The sequence below is a fragment of the Dendroctonus ponderosae genome, unplaced genomic scaffold (assembly GCF_020466585.1).
Source record: "Dendroctonus ponderosae isolate FM_Combo_2020 unplaced genomic scaffold, Dpon_F_20191213v2 Dpon_F_20191213_1, whole genome shotgun sequence".
NCBI classification, from domain to species: Eukaryota; Metazoa; Arthropoda; class Insecta; order Coleoptera; family Curculionidae; genus Dendroctonus; species Dendroctonus ponderosae.
The window spans coordinates 21,060,679-21,073,182 of record NW_026017110.1 but is presented as its reverse complement, the minus strand read 5'-3'; the positions used below and the strand labels follow the sequence as shown (position 1 = coordinate 21,073,182).

The window sequence follows — 12,504 nt, the reverse complement described above, 5'->3', positions numbered from 1 at the left end:
AAACCATTTCCGACGCATTTAGTTTAAATGCTTGTTGAATTTTGTTAGTTCTCGCAACTCTTTAGTTTTTGGGTGTCATGATTTGGTAGCTGGTTATTTATTCTCATTGCAAATTGAAAAACCCAATGCAAACCACATATTTTATTGATAATTTGAAAGACTAATGCTTACGCTTGTTAAAGTGTGACGGTGCTTCTCTCACTTCTCAAAGTGAGAGAAGCATCTAAACAATAAAGATACCTTAGATTTTATACCCCTAAGGATTGAATATCGTTAAATGTTTTCACGTCAGTACTAATATGGTTCCTCACATGTTTTCGCATTTTTCCGACACTTTCAGACCTTTCAGAATTCTCAGAACAGTCGTGAATGTATTCCAGATAAAAACTCTAAAAGGGAAGTGATAGAAATTTAAAAAACTTATCAACGTTTCAAAATATGCGTTTGTTAGTACAGTTTTGCAACTTTCAAGACTACTATCACAAATACATAAATTGAGTGGCATGATAAATTAACTTTGCTTGAGCGTATTATATGTATATAAATAAATTAAAATTATTATTCCCGGATTTTTTTAAAACATCTTTAGAGGATTTGAAAATCCAATTTCAATACTCTAAGGAGTACACCATAAAAGAAAGTTCGAAACTGCTGCTATTCAGGGACAGCGGCAACTTGCTTAAGGTAAATTAGAAGCCACCGCAGATAGAATCCCTTTTCTGACAAGCTTTGGTTTCATTAAAGGAGCTTGGAAAAGCGAAAGCTTGTAATAAGTCTGGCGTATTTGCATTTGGATTACCGACTCGCTTTCGTAAAAAGTATTCTGGAAATACAATGTATAGTTGAAATCTGCATTTGAAATGTTTTAACTTAACAATTCTACAACACGTTGATCTTCGTGTTTAGCATGTTTGGCTTGCCCCGATATTATTTTGTTGTAATATGGTAAAGTTCTAAAAACTTCTATCATCTGCTAAATGTAAAGTCTTTGTTACTCTATGTAGCTCTTGATTTGATGATGACAATACTATTTATTCGAGAGTAACGTTCCATAGTAGTCTAAAATGTTAGTGCCTTTACAGCTGTGGAAGCGGCATATTGTTCTAAGCACCTCTCAAAAGACGTAAAAATATTAATTTTGCTCTTATCGAGGACATCAAAACAGGCGAACATTTGGTGAAAAGAAAACGGATTTTAGAAAAAGCGTCAGCTATTATCAACAGAAAGGCTCTATGAATATTATCAGCGGCATTTGGGCATTTGCATCTAGATAATATGACTTAATTATACACTTGAATCTTCTCTAAGTTATTAACATTTTCAGTTGAAAAAGATACACATCAACAACATCTTCATTTTTTTTCATTATCGTTAAAATGAAATTAAATAGTTATTTAGGTTCATATTAAATAATTTTAAAACGTTAATTCAAATTCAGACCTTTGCTAAATAACCTATGATATTTCACCATTAGCATTACAAAATGTTTCATATTTCATCAGCTATTTGAACATAGAAATTCTGTCACTAAATATGAACCACAATTTAAATAATTTCAAAAAATAAGTGTTCATATTCACGCGAATGAATATGTAATTGATAGATACATTCAGTACTATTAGTTTTTCTATCTACATATTTCTGAGGGTGATAGGTTGAATGTTGAATAAAGTTATATTTTTGTCAATTATGCTCACTCTTGAAATATATGCTTCAAAGCAATATACATTTTAATGAATGTGAACTTCTACCGAGCAAAGAATATTACTTTAAGTTCAAACGAACTAAGTTGAAACTTCACAGCTTGAATACGAAAATAACCCACTTTGCATGTAAAGCTTTGTTTTGAATTCTGCAGACGAATTGGGTCCGAAAACATTCTAACTTATCGTGTGTAATATACAATAAGTCATATGGAAGTCTATTAATTATTAGCCATTAAAATAACTACTCATTCCAATTATTTTTTTGAATTCTGGTAGCAGGTAGATAATTCTGTTAACTTTTATCCCCGATATTTTAACAATAAATAAATGAAACTTTCCATTTCATCATTCTGTAATAGAAATTATCTTCATTTCCAATTTCGGATATTTTTTTGTTCTTACGGTGCTCTATTTTGTTCCATTCAACATTTTCGTATTTCGTTTTATGTGCGTAAATAACGCCGCAAACTTTTGCAGTGTATAAATAATAATATAAAACCGGGAACTAAAAGTAAAACCGAATTTCTCCCAAGCGGCCCATTTTTAATAATCAATAATATGTTTGCTCTGAACTTTAATATTTGATACCCTGAATACAAAAACTTTAATATAATTTTCCACGACAGAGTCTGTTTTAAATAAAATGCGTTTGTTCCGAAAAGGGTGAACGGCATCGCCTAAAACCAGCTATTGGTTTTTTTAAGGCGAAAGCAACCGACTAAAAAGGTCAGAGCTTTACAATTATCTAAATTCAATTCCGATCACACTTGTGCAATGAAGCACTTTAAATTGAACTTAAATTACTTAAAATAAAACTAAATGTTTTAAGTGACAAAATTTGCAACAAAAATAACAAATTTCCTTAATGCAAACCGTTGCCAGCCAGATTAAAGAAACAAAACAGTCGGATTATTAATTTGTATATCGGGTAATATAGTCTTTAAGTAATGAAATTTACATTGAAGACAGTTTAAAGCTCTTTACGGCACCTAAAACACTACGCCAAGTTATTCAGTATAAATTGAGAGAGACCGTGGAAATTATCCCGTTTTCTTACCAAGCTCGTTACTTTCGTTAAGAGAAAGTTATAAAAGCCAAGGGTTTTGTGAAGCTCGAAAAATACTTCTAATATAATTCATTAACTTTTCCTTAAATAAATAAACTAAAAAAGTTATGGAAATCTACTTAAATTAATCGGAATTGCAACTTTTGGTCAATTACCTTCCGGTCACAACTTAATTATGTGATTTTTCAAAGCAAACATATTGCATTCTTTTTATCAGAAGTCTCTAAATACAAAACGATTGTCTTATGCAGGTTTTGTTCAAATAATTGTCTTTACCTCGTGTCTAAATTACTCCTTCAAGAACAACAATGCAGCATAAAAATAATCTAAATAGCGTGCAAAGTTTCTCGGGCTATTTATAGTTATTCAAGCGGGTGAAATTGTTCTGAAAACTGTCAAAAGTGCAGCACCAATCACCTAATATATCAACTGTGTTATGAAAGTTTCTGCTCAAACTGCGTCCTTAAAACTTTTTCTTTGTCGCGGCTATTATTGTAGAATCAAAATTCTAGGTTACTTTGCAGATTTAATGCAAAAGTGTATAAAAATACGATATATGAGTGTAGATAAAACCGTATAAAGTTAGTTTAACATTTTTTATATTTTATGGCCTGTTTTAGTTAGCGATTGTGGATAAATGTAAGTTTAAGGTGATTGCAGACCTGAAGAAAAAATATCAATTAAGAGAAAATATGGACGGTCCTCAATATCTCAATACCTGAACACCGATTGGATTTTGATGAAAAAGTCGTAAATTTGCAAGTTACCTTAAAGTTAGTGACACAATATTGAGCTAAAATCGTTGAGGGTTTGTTTACAAAAAAATAACAGCTAGATTTTTAACTATATTTCTGAACTCTAGCCGAAGAATTTGTCGAACTTCTCAATTGAAATCGAAGCTCACATAAATAAAATGTCATATTCATGCAAATTAGACGCTCGGTAACTGGATGCTTGTATTTGTCTGGGGAAAATTGATTAACAAGAACATCTCAGGAATAAATTCAGTCGTGACAGAAAGAGATAATTACAAAGCTTTCTGGGCGCAAATATGCTTTTGGAAAACTGGAGCGTAATTCTGCTAGTCTCGGATGAATCGCTTCGAAATGGAGTAAACTTACATTCTTAATGGAAATGATAAATCTGTCCTTATCAGCATACGATCCGGAACCACTTTAAAATAGAATGCATGTTTTTAACAATGATTTATATTTCATGTTCAGCTTCACATTCAGGATAATTCAAAATTGCCGCCATTGCTATGAGAGGAATATAGACAGCCCTTCAGGGAAAAAAATATAATTTCTCTCCCTCAAACAAAGACATGTGGAAAAAACGAAATTTTAAATAACACAGCCGTTATAACTTACCAACGCTTATCCTCAATAACGTTATGCAAATATATATTGAATTCATTATTTTTCATTTCGCTTGCGTGTGGGCAAGTGTAAGATAAAAATATAATTAGAGCCCCGATTGTGACTTAGATAAAAGTTTATCAATGCTTTAGGGTTTAAAACGTTTACGAAAGCAATAAATATTAAGAACTTAAATAAAGTTGCCTCGCCATTTAAAATGCTTTTGCCTAAAGATAAACATTAAAGACTTTAAATTAGGCTAATAAATTTAAAATGGATTATTATTTGCTCACCAAACACATAAAAAATGTCACATACATATTTTATGCAATTTTGTGTGTGTGTCTTGTTCATTCAATGAAACAAAAGGATTGCATATAAAATGTCAAAAATAAGACGTAATATTTACATTTTCAAAGGCAAATTGAAATTCATTAAGAGTATTAATAGCTGCACATGAAATGCTTAGACGTAAATAGAGTTGAGAACATTGGAAAAGGATTTCTATACAGGCAAATAGTTCGAAACTAGAAGCATTTGAACTAGGAACCGATCTAACTGAGCATATTTATCAATTGATCGTCAAAATCGAGTTAGGGAATAAGTTTTATCAGCAGCAACGGATCGGAAGTTTGAAGAGACGGAAGTTTGCCATAATTATACGAATCGTTTGATATTCTCTTTCGAAGAATGTAATAGAATAATAAATAACTGATGGACTGAAACAGCCTGCTATGAATTTTCAATCACTACTCACCTGGATTGCTAGTGGCGTTTTAATCGAATTATCGTTTTCGGCCACCGTAATATTTCCAACGAAACCACGATCGACCCACTTGTTTAGGACATTTTTCACCTTTTTTTCCTCCTTTTTGGAGCCGACCACTTGAAAGGTTACGTCAGCACCCGACATGTAATGGCTAAAATAAAAAAGAAGTGGTGTTAAATTCAAGGGCCGACTGAGATACATTCAGCCAGCTGCTCATTCAAGGGCTATATATTTCATAGCAAACATTTATGAAAAAGCTCTTATTATTCCTCTAGCATATCCGTAAGAACACTCTGCAAATTCGCTAGTACATATTCTTAAGCCTCAGCTGGTTGAAAATAGTTACGTTCATGAAATTTTAAACCGATTATCCGAACTAAATAATTTGTTAGTACAATTATACGGGTTTAATATTAGAGCGTGTCAAATGTAATTTAAGAAAGCATAGGTCTACGTTTGGTTTGATGAAAAGATCAAATCATGAACAGAACATCTGAAAAATGCATGTAATGCAAATGCGTAGTTATGCAGATTAGACGATTTTCTAGTTCACTGGAAAGTTTATTATGCTAGGACAAAGCTACTAAATAACTAAATGGGTCTCGTTTTTCAAACCTGACAAAATCCAAAGTGTATGGATTGCTCTAATTAATGTTAAATGTTCCACAAACTACATAGGAATCACGCCGAGTAGCAGCGCAAGGCTTTGAAGGGATAGGCCGATTTTAATTAAAAGCAAATGCTAATAACTCAAATTATTTCAAATAATATTTATTCACGGCTTTTGAAGTAATGCTGCTTTAATTTATGCCTGAGGGGAAACTAATACATTATAATTATTTGTATTAATGCAGTATAAGGGTTTTGGAGTAATTGTAGGAGCGGCCGCTTTATTGACCTAAAAATATTTTAATGTGGGCTTTTTTTAAAATCAATATTTTTATATCACGTAGATATACGACTTCTCCAAATTCGTGTTTTTAAATGTTTATTACAAAGCATAAACCAATAGCGCCAAACGGCCGAAGCACTGTAAAAATAGCTTTGCTCTTAGTATTTTATTGTCCAGTTCTTCTTCGGTCAATCGCGGTTTGATGACATAATTTCGGATTTTTTTTCTGAAATTTTCATCTATACATAGTGAGCTGGCCTCAACATTCTACTTCATTATCTCATATAGTTTCTAAAACTGTCTTAGAACCCCAGAAATACTTAAGTGTTCCTGTCCATGCTTCGGAACCTTATTAGTGGAATCTCTGAGAAAATGGGTGAGTAAATTAGATTCAACTGTTCGTAAATTTGCAAGCCAGAACTATTAAATTAGCAAAAGAATATCTGGAAATTCGGACAGCTTGATTAAAAAGCGTAAAAGATTTATTAGTTCAGCAGCATTAGAAAATATTCCGTAGAAAAGTGCAGCCATAAAATTGATAATAGAAAAAGGGGTTTATTTTATTACAGGCCCAGATTAATTGAGAGAATGATCGTCAGCCAAAAAAGAGTAATTAAACTGCAAGACAAAACTCTTCTATTAAGTATTTGGGAAATTAGATTAATTATTAGTAATTAGCACTCGCAGTAGGAGCACTCAACTTCCAGTATTATTTCCTGCTTTTCTTGCCGGAAATGGCACTTGCTTTCGAATAATGTGTCCAATTTGCGACTTGCAGCACTCTGGTATTTCGCATTTTACCCTTTGATGACATATCAAAGACTTCCGGTCATTTATCCGGCCGCTTTAACGGCACTGACAATTCTACATCAGAGGATAAGACTTCGGATAAGCACAAAGCTGAATACTCAAGGCAGGAGCCTATTTACAGAAAGATGCTAAAAGAATCGGACTTGCTGGTCAGGGGAGCAAATTTTGCAAGCTCGTGATGCTATTTCCCGATATTTAATTACTAACCCTATTAATCAATTGTAGAACAGGTTAGATATCAATTGGCGAAAAGTTGGTTCAGGAAATTTTGAAGAATGGCATATTTCCGTTTACTGTATCATTCACAAAAGTTTTTTTTTCCAATTAAATTAAGTTGTTATCAATTGCCAAACGACACTTTTTTTCATTTTTCGACAAACATTTTTATACGTTTCCACTAAGTCGTCTATCAAATAAGTACGACACTTTTTGCCTGTTCGTTGATTGCTGTTTTCTTCCGGCTTTTATTTGCTATTAAGTAGTTCTAATGCTCGTTCTTCTTCGTTCCTGAACTTGCAATATGATTTTTCTCATACTTTTCTCAACTACTTCCACACTGTTTTTAGTCAGTTAAATTTCGCTTTAAACGCACTTGCTGAGAGATGCAGAATGCATAGTCTCAACCATCATCGGTAGTAAACTCTACGGATAAATTGGTCGCAATTCGAAAAGTTCCTTGCAAGAAATTCGTCGTTTGCATTTTCTAGTCGGTCGCATCTCTTTTGAATTGTAATTTATAGGATAAGAGAATGGAGAAAATTTGAAAAAACAAAAAAGATCTGTAGAGTCTTTTAGACAAAAACTACCAAGCGCAAAAATAGAACAATTTAAAAATACGTTCGTTTGAAAAATTTAGTTAAGCGTACAACGCCTCAAAACTCTACAGATATTCATCTTTTTGGTATTAAGTGTTTTTTTTTTTTCAATTTTTGTGTATTTTTGCCTCGCGTAGTTAATATGGGTCATCATTAGGAATTACCATAACATACGCATGAAATGTCCAATTTCTTGACTTCCAATTATTTGAATTACGTTATTAATTATTGAATGAAAGCCTTATTTTGTTACATTAACTCACCTCCTGCGTGGTATATCTAGGCCAATATTGGATATATTCTAGGTTTTGCCCTAATAATAAACCCTAGAAAACAAATTAAAAACGGTATGTTTGGAAATGTTTCATTAATTAAATAACATTTATTGGAATATAATTTTGATTTCATATTTAAAAACATCATTGGCTCCCGGTTCTAAAAAGGCTTATAAAGATCCGAAGCCAAATATTTTATTTAAAAATGACAACAAAGGAAGTGGATTATTTAAGAGTTGCCACTCTCACTTTTACAAAAACATAAATGATAAAATTCTTCCTTCAAAAAGCAACGTGCAATTAAATTGCACAATTTGGGATCACGATACGAACAACTGAAATAGCTGACAAAGCTCTGATGTTAAGGGAATTAAGAAATCGCTGGCTTGCCATGGGCGGAAATAAATACGATATATCCTCTTCAAAAACCATAAACCCAATTTGAACCACTGAATCACAGTTTTCCATGTCTTTTTTAGTTAAATTCTCAATAATAATAATTTAAGTTTAATTTGATAAATCAAAAAATTCCCTTTAGCTTTAATTAAATCTCTTTTAGGTGTTTAATAAATCTCAAAAGTTGCGCTGTAAAAGAAGCGACTTTTTTGAGATTTCTGCATGTGTACATGGGTATTTGCGTACTAGCTTTATGATCTATTAATACATAAAGTAAGGACCCTCATACGTCAATGATGATATGGTAAAAAGTAAATCCTTTGGTCAAATCAGGCGAAATTTTTTCTTTATGAAGTAGATCAAGGCAGCTCAATAAAATTTCCCCAGTATTATAGAATTAATGTAATTTATTAAGCCAACAGATTGTTCTCTTCAATAACGTTAATAATTTCTACTGATATATTTTTTCTGTGTTTGTTTTAAGGGTTTTACTACCTTACTTTTTAATACATTTTGTGCTTGTCTAACACCTTCTAACTGATCGCTTAGCCTACAATGGAATATTTTTTTTCGCCAATGTTTTATTTGTAGTTGGGTGCAAACGTTTTCATCTTAATTTAATTTCCTTCATTGTTGAAATTATGGGTTTAACGGACTCCCTTTAACCTCCTATTTTTGTTGGTTACAGATTGATTTAGCTGTTCAGCGTTGCCATTATTTTGTCATATATTGTCGCGTAACTTTAGATTTTTTTCAGTGGTCTAGTCTCTTCACTTCCTTTGTAAGAGTGCCTATTTTTTGTTTCCTTCTGTTGCGTACCGGAATTTGCAACGTGACACAGAATGTTTCGAAATATGCAAATTCAATTTTCGTTTTCTGAACTTGCTAATACCTATCTATATTTTTTGTTAATCGTTTCCTTAATTGGGGTATTTAATTCGTGTTTCAGTTTAGTTGCAAGTGGAACAAAGTGATACTTTATATCAGCTCCTGAATATGTTTGGGTTAGTTTGGGTATATATTTTGAGTATTGATATTTCGTTGCTTGCATTGTTTAATCCTGATTTAACATAGTTGAGCGTCTGGCGTATCGTTGTTATTTACACCATTCGTGAAATTGATTTTACTAGGCAAATCTCATGTCATTGCCCTTCTACAATTCTTTCTGGAAACTATTTCTAAATTTAAAATAATGTGGTTCCTGAAATTGGAAAACTTGGAGGATGATATTATAAAAGAAACTCTTTCTTTACCTTATTGTCTAGCAAAAAAAGGGGCAAAAAACTTCATCTTAGTTTTAAGATCATTTTAACTTGAAATAAAACGCGAAGCTTTCAAGTTTTATGATAGATGAATGTTATATATAAAATCTCTTATAATGGACTAAAGTTGGTAAAGGGTGTTTATGGAATAAACATACAGTGTCCAACTAAACAAGCACTGAAACATGTGAGATTCTACGTAGCGCAAACTTTGAGGCGGTTTTCATGTGTGGCATTACCTACCGAGATAATACCGTAAATGTTCAAAGGAATTCTGTAGTTCAAAAACGAGTAATACGGATAGCTGGAAACCTCAGCTTTGTATTCTCGAGAAACTATATAGAGCTCAGTCTCCTAAATGTCTATGATTTATGTTTTTTTGATAGTTAAAGTTTCTATAAAATTGTCAAGGGAATTTTGATTATGCAACTGTTCATATTAACAATGAATGTGCGAGATATTTCAAATGTCAGCACAGCTTTATGTAGCAGATGCATCTTTAAGGAACAAGACAAGGAAGTACAAATTAAATCTAAGTCTCATTCGAGGTTCACTGGTTCTATTAAGAATAATTTAATTTTAATACACCGTGACTATAATGTTGGTACAAAATTGCTGGAATTTCCTTGATACACAAATGCTAATGAACATTGTTCCAACATTTTCAAGCGGAATTTTTTTCGGTTTATTTCATACAATAGTGACTGATGTGCTGACCTCACAGCAGTTCAACAAACCCTTCGAAATAAGTGAATGACTGTATTAAATGAAAAACTTGCAAGCAACATAAAACTAGACTTCCTAAAGAACAGACAAAATTCAGATTATGCAATACTTACATCAGATTAACAATAGTCAAGTCCTCAATTTTCGATAGATTCGTTCGAAGATTCTTCAAAAGCTGAAAAGAGATAATTGAAATTTAGTGAAACTTGTGATCGAACATTTGACAATATTTCATGAAAGATTACAGTTATCCGTGCGTTAAAATTGAGGGGTTCCAAAACGATTTGCCGGCTACAAACCAAACATTGAGCAAAATCAATTTGGTAAAAGCCTTTCGATTCATCTTCTTGGGGTTTTGTATAAAAACTAGAGTCCGTATCAACACGCATTTGCCCACACAACGATTACTCAGCCTGCTTTATATGAACACCATTAGAGTGAAGCTGGGGGTTACATATCGGCGAAATAATAGTGTTAATTTAAATGTGGTAGATATAAAAAAAAAATTTAAATCTACTTCTTAAAATGTGATATATTTTCCAGCATTCTATTCAATTCCCATTTGCCTAAATCCCTGAGTCATTTATTTCTTTCTTGGACCAGATTTACGACCCTTAATGTCGTTTGCGCGCCAATAATTGGAACCATTCGAGTGGCTTCCTGAACTCACATAATGGGCCTTCTTTATCTTACCTTTGAATTTATCATTGAAAGCACCGGTCATTTAGCAGACTAAACATTTATAATAATTGAAGGTTTCTATCTCGACCAGAAGGCCTTTCATCCGTTCGTCGTTAGAATATAAAAAGGGATTTTAAACGATTTATAACCGTCAAAAGCAAATAAATTTATGAGACATTGTTGCAGATGAATATATTATTTAAATCGCACCAGCTTCTCTGGAGCTTCTACGCATTATTGTCTGCTCTTTGGTGAATGTAATTTATTATTTTATCACACGATACCTCGTGAAATACTAATCGCATTAATGAGGTCCCTAATAGTGCTCTCCAGAGACAAAGACGCCTATACCGACATGTTATATTAAAAGATAAGCAGACAAAGAGAATCAACCCAAAGCTAAATAAGCTTTTTGCCCAAGGTTTGTTAACGAACTGCGAGACGAAACAACAAAGGATTATCTTCAGTATTGATGGCCCGTAATTTAATGAGAACTAAGGTAATTTCTGAAATTGGCTTAAGCACGGATTCTTTCTTTTATTTATAAAGGCTTGCCAGTCTCTAAATAAATAAAAAACATGAAACTAAGAATACATCGCTTTTTCAGCGATGTTTCTAGCCAGACAACTTAACAAGGGTTTTCCTTCGACTTCGTCAACAGTTCTAATAGCACTAATGTTTTTTTTGTAGCAACCCACCTGTAATTTAAGGTAATTTTTCAAGACGTTCGGTGCTAAGGGCGGTAGATTGCCAAGGTGCAATGTTGCAAGCACGCCTAGTTGATCTGCAAAACGCATTAAAAAAATTCATGAAAGCTGCAGGCAATAAAATAGCACTGGGAGTCAGTTTTGCTTACTTGGCGCATAAACTTTTCCATTGAAACAGTTACATGCTAAATCCAATCCATCGTCGTATGTACAGTTTGCAGGGCAATTCGAGCAGTCGGTGAGTCCTGAAATTCTATGAAAGTCAGAAGCGAATTTTTGCAGCATGAACGAATGGAATGGTTCAAAGTTTCTAATATTTGGAACAAAGCAAATATGATCACGTGCTAATAAAGTTTTTCATTTTAAGTGAAAAAGTTTTTTTAAGAGCTTCCACAATCGAATATGAGGAAAGCATCCTGAATGCAAGGTTCCATAACGAACATAATAAATCTTGGTAAAATAATAATTTGAGGCAAGATAGTTTTAACAAAATATTCGGTGTTGTCTAATAAGAAATTAATATGTGTTGAAATTGGTAATGCTTTGAGCACCATTTTTGTAGAGGTTTGAACATTGCTAAAAATACTGTTGCCCTTCAACACTGAGAGGTGGACTAAAATATGTCCCTATAAAGTACAAAGAGTTCTTCAAACAAAGTATCCAAACACAACAAAAACCCAGTTGTAATAATATGGTGTTCAGTTGGTTTAGTTGGAGTTTCGTTCTCTGAAGCGATATAGATTAAAAACTAAAATTGTTGTTAAGTAGAGGTGGTTTTTAATCCAGCTCAAGAATAGTTATAAAAATTGTTTGTCTAAAGTGTAATGCGTTGAAGTATTTACTACCTTTTGGACAGCGAGCTGATCTAATAGAAGTTTTGATGTTTGTTTGTTGAACAATTGACCGGTAACTGACTAGAAGACACAACGATGGCTATTTTTGCGAATTGGGGTCAGGACGATCAGCAAACGAAACATCAATAACTTGAAGATGAGCCCTCCAACAATGCAAAAATCCAAGAAAAACATGCGCAAATTTTTT

General features: G+C 32.8%; 1 protein-coding gene across 1 annotated transcript in view; it reads right to left on the bottom strand.

The window, feature by feature from the left end:
• The window catches only part of LOC109533775, a 95,724-nt gene that overhangs the window by 9,379 nt on the left and 73,841 nt on the right, over positions 1-12,504 (bottom strand). The window contains exons 7-10 of the mRNA XM_048661157.1: positions 11,613-11,708; positions 11,455-11,540; positions 10,189-10,250; positions 4,888-5,050 (exon numbers count right to left, since the gene is read on the bottom strand). Of these exons, the coding sequence (XP_048517114.1) occupies positions 4,888-5,050; positions 10,189-10,250; positions 11,455-11,540; positions 11,613-11,708 (407 nt within the window). The remainder of the gene's footprint in view (positions 1-4,887; positions 5,051-10,188; positions 10,251-11,454; positions 11,541-11,612; positions 11,709-12,504) is intronic.